Source organism: Mesoplodon densirostris, chromosome 6 (assembly GCF_025265405.1).
Source record: "Mesoplodon densirostris isolate mMesDen1 chromosome 6, mMesDen1 primary haplotype, whole genome shotgun sequence".
Taxonomy (NCBI): Eukaryota; Metazoa; Chordata; class Mammalia; order Artiodactyla; family Ziphiidae; genus Mesoplodon; species Mesoplodon densirostris.
Window position 1 is genome coordinate 35,763,253 of NC_082666.1, and position 10,017 is coordinate 35,773,269.

The window sequence follows — 10,017 nt, forward strand, 5'->3', positions numbered from 1 at the left end:
GGAAGCTCAGAGGACAAACTAGAAGGGATTATACCATCTCAGGCTCTGCCAGTGATTGGTCCCTGTTAGAGCGTGGAACACAATCAAGGATCACAAAATGAAATTCTAAGTGCCAGGTGGGGATGCTGAGGAGAGAAATCACACCCAGAATTGTTATACACCCCAATCTGTCAAGAGTAAGCCCCATATGGACATATACACACTACCAAATGTAAAACAGATAGCTAGTGGGAAGCAGCCACAAAGCACAGGGAGATCAGCTCGGTCTCTCTAGACCACCTAGAGGGGTGGGATAGGGAGGGTGGGAGGGAGATGCAAGAGGGAGGAGATATGGGGATATATGTATATGTATAGCTGATTCACTTTGTTGTAGGGCGGGAACTGGCACACCACTGTAAAGCAATTATACTCCAATAAAGATGTTAAAAAAAAAAAAAAAAGAGTAAGCCCCAAACTCAGATTTTTAAAAAATGCTACCTCCTTATTTTAAAATGCCTGTCAAAATTAAAACACACATTAAACATACATATGTATTTTAAAATACACAAATACATACACACACACAGATATATATGAACCTGCACACATACACACATAGGCCATATATATATATATCACACACATTAAGGGCCAATTGAAAAGCACCCATGGAATGACTATGGCCTTAAAGCCATGGTTTTTGTCTTCTGGGTTAAATTGGCATTATATCTTTTTTTGTTTCGTTTTTTTTTTTTTTGCGGTATGAGGGCCTCTCACCGTTGTGGCCTCTCCCGCTGCAGAGCACAGGCTCCGGACGCGCAGGCTCAGCGGCCATGGCTCACGGGCCCAGCCACTCCACGGCATGTGGAATCTTCCCGGACCGGGGCACGAACCCGTGTCCCCTGCATCGGCAGGCGGACTCTCAACCACTGCGCCACCAGGGAAGCCCGGCATTATATCTTATGTAACGCTTTAGAAACTCTGGAGATGGGATTCCCTACTTCTCCCTGGCTTTTGATACAACTCAACAAATGGAGGTAATACGTAAGATGTGGGTGGGGTGAGGGGTGGTGGGGAGGAGAAAGACCAGATGACAAATCGTACGCTGGATTGACTCTACCTTCGGCATTTATTCAGCCCTGTGAGTACCATTTAGTTACCTAGCCTCTCCTAGTATCCAGGCCTTTTCTGTAAAACTGATTCTGTAAAATCATAACATGAAAGCACTTCATAAATTACAGATCACTTTACAAATTAAAGGTGTATCTGGTCAAGAATAAATACATTTAATAATTCTACTTCATGGTCGCTGTTAAGAGAAATCCTCTCTAGCACACTGTACCAAGAGGACACTGGGGAAGGCTTTCCTATCCTCTGACCACAGAAGTGAAGTAGGACAGAGCAGTCTGCCCTTTCTCTGTGTTTAAGCATTCAGTCTTTGACCAAGTACCCTCATGATGCATTTCAACCAAACATTATATAATACTGGCAGCCAATAGAGATAAGTGTCTTTAACAGTAGCATACATGCAGCCTCTTAATACATATCACAGTGTCCTGTATGCTGGGCATAACAAAACTAATAAATAAAATACACAGATACCAGACTAAGAAGAAATTAGAATTCAATATTTGACAATTATTTGCTCTCTCTCCAAATAAATTTCAGTACCATCTCTGCCTGGGAAATATATGAGAGGTCTGGATCTATTTTATGCACTGAGGATTCATGCATTCATTCATTCCTTCATTCACACTTCTAAAGTACAGATGGGATTACAACAGAAGTTCCTACAGAAGACCAAGGCAACATGAGAACTGTTCTAAAGTTTAAGAAGCACAAAAGAGAGAACGCTTCCAGAGGTGTATTTAGAAAGATCATCTTTCCAGCATCAAAAAAGAACTTAGCTCCTTCAACGGTGAGTAATTCTTGACATCTAAATCATGCTCTGAGTTTGGAACAGCTGAATCCACTGCAGATTGTATGACTCCCCTCTACCTCTTCCAATAGGGAAGGAGAACCCAAACTTTGCTTATTCCTTCAGCATCTGGGCCATCAGAAAGACTGCTTCATGGGCTATTATTGGTTCATTGTATAGAAATAAAATAGCCTTAATTTTATTCATCAGGGTTTTAATCTGGTGGCATCTCACACAACTCCAGGTTTTATCAGAACACTTAAAAGGTAAAGGTGTGAACGTGTAGCAGCGTGGACACATAATGACGATGCCCCTCCCCTGAAGCTAGGAAGAGTCTCCGCCTGTCTATTCCCAGTCTTTGGGCCACACCTAAAGCTCAGATTTTTGGCAAGGCAGCACGTTCCCCACCATCGGATCATATTTCTGGAACTCTGGAAGAATAAAGAAAGCAGCAGTTTTTTCCAAAGGAAGCTCCATGCTATGTTTGTGTATGAGATATTTAGCAAAAGTGAAGTGGGATGAGGGGCTCTGATTTTATTATGATGTGAAATGCTTAGGAGTTGAAGAGTTTTGCATTCATAGAGGGGCCAGTCCAAAATATGCACTTTAGGAAAGGCAATTTATAAATACATGTCAGGGAGAAAAACCAAAAGAAATGTCACTGTGAAACAGTCATCTCTTGGAAAGAAAAAGCTGAAGAGCTTTTCGTTTGTTTTGTCAAAGGCTTTCGTGTAATTAAGTTCAAGGTGCTAAATCTTTCCCCCATTCTATTGATTGTGTCTCTGGAGGGAACTATACTAACTACAGATTTCACTGCTTTTGCCCTATACTCTTTGATGACGGTCGGGGATGGTGCCCAAAAAGAAAACATCTACACTGAAGTTCATCCATTCAAATAAAGTGTGTCTGTGCATATACTCCCCCATCAAGTGGTACAATTCTGACACCCTATAAAAAATGAAGCAACACTGTTACCCTTTTTGTTTAGTCAATCATATGTGCTGAGAGATAACAGCAAATTTCACGTTGGTAAAGGAAATTCTCTGTCTTGAAATTTTACATAAGAGGAGAAGATGTCTGAATTGGGAGGGGTAGCCATGTACTTGCAAGTGTGTATCTATGTGTTTGCATATTTGTCTGCCTGTGTTTGTGGCTGTGGACAGCTGTGCAGTCATTCAGTGTCAAATGGAAAAGGTTTGAAAAACTCATTTTTCTGGGGAAAATAATGAATAACCTCAAAAATGTCCCCATGATTTTCAATTTCACATAAAGGCCAGGTCACAATCAGTTCCAATATTACCATTCTACGCACACATGGGAATCTGATGAACTGTTTCATCTCCATGAAGAAATGTCTAAATTCCAAACAGAACCACACAGTTTATCATTTTCAAAGTCATCCTGTGATAAAACAGGCTTCCTTGATCTCTTTGCCAAAATTCACATTCAAACTTCTACTAATGCCATTTCTAAACAGCGGTCATCTTCTATCAATTTTCTCCATAAATATCATATTTTAATTATACCTAAGCATACTCATCAGAGGCTTGGCAAAGTTACAATAAAGACATGTAGGTTTCCAGGTTAGACAGGAACTGAGTCCAGCTGACCCTCTGCTGTACCTTCTCATAACCCAACCAAAATGCGGAAAGGAAAATAAAGTCAAGGGAAAGTTCAGTTAAAACAAACTTTTGAGAAACTTCTGCTTGTTAGATTACAAACGGATCCAGACTGAAGAAAGGCACTGGGACCCCTATTGGCAATTCCACTTTCCAAGACAGGATGTAGTATTTGGAAGGAGAAAGCTGAAGACAGAGTAGGTCTTGAGGAAAGCAGTTAATACTCAACTCATTACCCATTGAACTGATTTGGATCAACAGTACTGAGAGGCCCTGGGCAAACCTGGCCAAGCCAAACAGAGGAGCTGGTCTATGGCAAGTTTTTCCCTGATGCAGAGGGGTTCTTCCCTGATGGAGTGGGCAGTGACATGAGGAATAAGGCCAGCCTTTGGGACCTCATGAGAACTCGGAGTGGAGGCCAACAGAGGATTGAGTCTACAAAACTGAACCCTGCCTGGCGTAACTACTTCAATTAAGAGAGGACATCTTTAGAGAGTTCTTTTGTCTCTTAAAGGCAAAAGCCTTTCAAACTTCATAGGAAAGGGAAAAAAAGCACAAATTAAAAGTAGATTCAACAGATTGATAAAATGGTAGATGCTAGCATCATAAACAAAATTCAAAGGCAAGTGAAACACAGAGAAAAAAATATTTGCTGCAGACTTGCCAGCAGGAGGGTTAATATCATTAAGATTTAAAATGCATTTACAAATCACTAAGAAAAAGAAGCACCCTCAAATGAAAAATGGATAATATTCCCAAAATATTTTAAGAGGTATTCAAAAAAAGAGCTATATATGGCCAACAGTACATGAAAAAAGTGTTCAGCCTCACTAATGAGGAAATGAAATATAAAATGGGAGTCTAGGGACTTCTCTGGTGGCACAGTGGTTAAGAATTCTCCTGCCAATGCAGGGGACACAGGTTCAGTCCTGGTCTAGGAAGATCCCACATGCTGCAGAGCAACTAAGCCCCTGCGCCACAACTACTGAGCCTGCGCTCTAGAGCCCACGAGCCACAACTACTGAGCCCATGTGCCACAACTACTGAAGCCCACGCACCTAGAGCCCATGCTCTGCAACAAGAGAAGCCACTGCAATGAGAAGCCCACACACAGCAATGAAGAGTAGCCCCTGCTCACCGCAACTATAGAAAAGCCCACACGCGGCAACGAAGACCCAACGCAGCCAAAAAAAAAAAAAAAAATGGGATTCTACTTTTCACATATAAATTAGGGGTGTCATGTTCAAATGATACTAACCTGTGTTGGCTGTGTCCTATATACGGACCCAGGCACTACATGTAGGAGTGCAATTTGGTATCCATTTTCTACAGAGCCACTTGGCACACGTATCAAAGGCCTTAAAAAATAGGCATCCTCTTTGAAGGAATAATACCTACCACTTCAGAAATCTGTATTAAGGAAATTATTAGAAATATGAGCAAAGATTTGCTCACACAGTATTGTGTTTAACAGCCTAAATATACAATAATAGGTAATTACATGATAAAAATAAAAGCCCATCCTGTAATGGAATACTGTGTGACCATGAAAAATGGCAAAGTAGAAGTGTATTTCTTATTATGAAAAGAAGACTGCAAAATATGATGGAAAAGTCAAGTTAAAAAAGAGAACATACAATACAATCCTTTTCTGAGTAGACATTATTTATGCATGATATATGTACACATATGAAAACATACCTACTACCTTGACAACTGCAAAAAGAAGGATATGTACCAAAATATTACAGTGTTTTTACAGAAAAGTTTTCTGATTATTTTATCTTCTACAATAAACACTATCAGTAAAATAAAACGTATTTTTAGAAAACAAATCAAAGAGACTTTGACAAGAATTCAGATACAGAAGTCATGTTTAAAAAATCAATGTTTCTTTACATCAAGAATAATTGTCTAACAGCTCATACTACTCAATAACAAAAAAACAAACAACCCAATTGAAAAATGGAAATAAGACCTAAATAGATGGACTATTACTCAGCCATAAAAAAGAATGAAATAATGTCATTTGCAGCAACATGGATGGACCTAGAGATTGTCATACTAAGTGAAGTCAGAAAGAGAAAAACAAATACCATGTGACATCACTTATATGTGGAATCTAAAATACAACACAAATGAACATATCTATGAAACAGAAACAGACTCACAGACATAGAGAACAGACTGCGGTTGCCAAGGGGGAGGGGGAGTGGGGAAGAGAAGGATTGGGAGTTTGCAATTAGCAAATGCAAACTAGTATATATAGGATGGATAAAAAACAAGGTCCTACTGTATAGCACCGGGAACTATATTCAATATCTTGTGATAAACCATAATGCAAAAAATATGGAAAAGGATATATATGTATAACTAAGTCACTTTGCTGTACAGCAGAAATTAACACAACACTATAAATTGACTATACTTCAATAAAATTTTTAAAAAGTAAAAAAAGAATAATTGTTTAAAATTTAATTTGAAAAGATGCTATTCATGATAGCAGTATTGAATAGAATACATTTAGGTCTAAATTTGAAAAATATATGCAGGACTTAATTACTAGAAATCTACGATTTTACTGAAGGATACAAAAAAGAACTGGTTATAAATGGACATACCATATTTTTGACTTGGAAGGACTATTATTATAAAATGTAAATAATCCCCAATTTAATTCTATATTTTCTATATTGAAATCAAAATCCTGGATGGTTTCATTTGGAATATGTGAAAGTGAATTAAAAATTCATATTAAGGGGCCTCCCTGGTGGCGCAAGTGGTTGAGAGTCCGCCTGCCGATGCAGGGGATACGGGTTCGTGCCCCGGTCTGGGAGGATCCCATATGCCGCGGAGCGGCTGGGCCCGTGAGCCATGGCCGCTGAGCCTGCGCGTCCGGAGCCTACGCGTCCGGAGCCTGTGCTCCGCAACGGGGGAGGCCACGACAGTGAGAGGCCCGCATACCGCAAAAAAAAAAAAAAAAAAAAATTCATATTAAGTTATAAATATATAAGAACTGATTTAAAGAGAAAAGATAAGAAAAAGGAGAACTTGCACTACCAGATATTTAAATATATTGTAAGGTTATAATAATTAAATCACTTTTTGAAAGCTTAAAAGTAATAGATAATAGGATGGACTATCCTATCATCCAGGATAATAAAAAATTCATAGAAAGCCAGGAGGAGATCAAATACCCATAAGCTTTTAGTGTATGATAAAAGTGGCATTCAATTAAATTGGAAAAGGATGAATGGCTAGTAAACAAATGATGCTGGGACAATTGGTTACCTATTTATTAAAAAATAAAGTTAGACATCTTTGTCATACCATACACTAAAACAAGCTTCTGATAGATTAAACTGTTAGATGGGAAAATATTTCTCTGATTTGGGAAATGAGAAAGCCATTCTAAGAACGTAAGCAAATGTATGATCTTAAAGACAAAGTTTGATGGATTTGGCTATATACAAATTTAAATCATCCATCTAACAACACTGTGATAAAGAAAAGTAAAAGGCAGTGAACTGGAGAAACATTTGCAGCATGTATAAAAAGGAGTTACCAAAAGGAGTTACCAGTCTTACTATGTAAAGAGTTTTTACAAATCATTAAAATAAACCAACAAACACGCACCATAATTGCAAAATGGGCAAAAATTATGACCAGGTAATTATCAAAGGAAAAATGCAAATGCCCAGTAAATGTATCAGAAAATGTTCATTCCCCAGTAAAACTAAAACAATTGAATTTGCTAAAATGATACCTCTATTCACCTACCAAATTGGCAAAGACATTAAAAATATGAGCGCATGTTATTGGTGACCATGTGGCAAGCTTACTGCTGTGATAACTCTGCTGGTGGGAATGTAAATCTATACAAGCCTCCAAGGGAGAACTGGAAATATGTATCAAGTAGTTTACAAATGTCCGTATCTTTAATTCAGCAACTTTACAGAAATTCTTCCTACAGAAGTAATCAAAGGGGGTCCATAAATATTTGTGTTTACCATGACAATAAAAACCTAAGTGTCCAACAACTGGTGACAGGTAAAATAGATCATAGTATATGCACCCATTAGACTAGTATGCGAGTTAGGTAGGTATATAATAACTATATTATGTTACATATATAATGATGTAGATCATTCATGATATAACAAATGAAAAATGTAGGCTACAAAAGAGCAAGACACCAGTTTGGTTTAAAGTATGTGCAGATGTGCATACTGGGCAAATGTTCAACAACATGTAAACAGTGGCTTTATAAGGGTGATGGGATTAGAGGCTTCTTCCCCCCCCTTTTCCTCCTCTGATTTCATTCATTTCACAAAAATTGGCTTGCTATCATGTGTGTGACATTTCTATATGCTCCAAATTTTCTTCAACTGAATATGTGTCACATTGTAATCAGAAAAAGTTAAATTTTGGAAAAGTAGAAGTCCAGCATCTTAAACTGACTTCGTCTTCCAGGTGCTAAAAATCTTGTAAAGGACTCAGAGCAACGAAATTCATATTGAAAGCATAAAATCACGTACCAGAGAATTGGGGAAATGTTCAGGTCACTTCACCTCTTACCTTTAGAGACACTTCATAAAACATACTCACCTGTCCCAGTTTGGCCACGGTTTGTCCCTATGAGCGTGAATTGTGAAGAGCATCTCAAGGACCTCTTCCTAAGAGGGTCCTCAAAGACCACTTAATAAGGAGCCTGACATCTTCCTAAGCCTTTAAAATCAATCATCCCAAGGGACCCCACCCACCAACAATAGAACGGTGGGTATGATTCTGACTTTGGGGATGGGGACGCTTGACTCAGGGTGCTGTGGCTTGCCCTAGGCTGAGCCCGGCTTCGAGCCGGACAGGCAGCGGTGTGTGGGCAGGGCCGGGGCGCGGGCTGGGGCCGGGGCCGGGAGGGGCGGGCACCTTACCGCGGCTTGCTGGAAGGCGCCCTTGGTGTAGGTGCCGCCACCGCGGTACGTGATGGCCGGGATCTCGCGGCTGAGCAGCGCGCACTTGTGCTGGTGCGCGCGGCGGGACGAGATGTAATCGACGCGCGGCACCACGTTGTTCTTGGACGAGAAGGTCACGATGGCCACGCGCGTGGCCGTGGGCACCACGGGGAAGTCGGACAGCAGCTTACGGACGAACTTGAGCTCGCTGAGGAAGTTGGCTTGGCCCACGCTGGACGACTCGTCCACCAGGAAGACGAGCTCCAGGCGCTCGCTGAGCTCCCGCAGCCGCCGCACGCGTCGCCGGAAAGCCTGGCCCAGCCGCTCCACTTTGCTCTCCGCCGCCGCCGCGTCCTCGCCGGGCGCGGGCGGCACGGGCAGCCGCCCCGGGGTCTCGGGCGCGGCCTCGGGGAAGAAGCGGAAGCTGAAATTGCGCGACGGGGACAGCTGCTGAAAGGTCGCCCAGCCCGAAACGAGCGCCAGACCCCAGCAACAAAAGGCCAGGCGCGCCCACATTGCGCTGGAGACGGAGCGGCCGCCCGGGGCGCAGGCGTCGGCCCGGCGCGGAGAGATGCTCAGCCGCCCGGCTCGCCGAGGGGCGTGCGCGGCGCGGGGCACGGGGCACGGGACGGCGGCCGCGAGCCTCAGCTACCTCTCATCTGACACTGGGGACACAGTCCAACCTCCTCCGGCCGCCCGGGGGCAAGGGATGGAACGGCGCGCGCTCGCTACCCCTCTCGCTCTCGTCTTTTCTCTCCCCTCTCTCCTCCTCCTCGCTCTCCCTGAAGCCTATAAAATGTTTGAAGGAAAGGGGGCAGTAAGAAGAATCTCCCGCTTCCCTCCTTCTCTCCCTCCTATCTCTGTCTCTCCCTCTCCCCTCTCCTTCCTCTATCTCTGCCTCTATCTCTCTCCTCCCCCTTCTCATTCTCCTCCCGAGTTCAAGCCAAAGACTCTCGGAGATTCCATGACACCAGAACCCCGCGTCTGTCAGGCTGTCAACATTCCCGCAGCAAGCGCACCAGCGCCGAAGCCCTGATTGATCCCATATGTCTGGCAGGAGCTGCAGAGGAATTCACTGGAGATGGATCCAGATACCGAGAGTGCCACAGTAATTGGAAACACTTCGGAGAGGAAACACACATGGACTGGCCAGGGAGTTGAAAGCATCCTTTGAAAATTGCTTGCTCACCTTTTGTGTCTCTTTTTCCCTCTCCGGTTCCTCAAAGCCCTCACCAAGTGGATGTTTATTTGACTTTCCTGGTGGGGCTTTCTGGTCAGTGGTGTGTGTGAGTGTGTCCTCTTGAGGGTCGCCTCAGATCACACTATATAGGGGTTGCATCTACCCCTGTGCAGCCCATAGGGATGATTTGTCATGGTGCTGTGTTCATGCATTTATTGATTCATCCATTTGGTCACTCCTTCATTCATTCAACAAATATTTCTGAGCACCTATTGTGTGCCAGACACCTGGAATATAAGGAGGAACACAAATTGACACAGATCTTGTCCCCAAGGAACTTATAGGGTAACAAGTGATGTGACCATTAAC

The 10,017-nt window shown here is 42.4% G+C and overlaps 1 protein-coding gene across 1 annotated transcript in view; it reads right to left on the bottom strand.

The window, feature by feature from the left end:
• The window catches only part of SVEP1 (sushi, von Willebrand factor type A, EGF and pentraxin domain containing 1), a 185,519-nt gene extending 176,535 nt beyond the window's left edge, over positions 1-8,984 (bottom strand). The window contains exon 1 of the mRNA XM_060101262.1: positions 8,448-8,984. Coding sequence (XP_059957245.1) covers positions 8,448-8,984 — 537 coding nt within the window. The remainder of the gene's footprint in view (positions 1-8,447) is intronic.
• Positions 8,985-10,017: the final 1,033 nt, after the last annotated feature.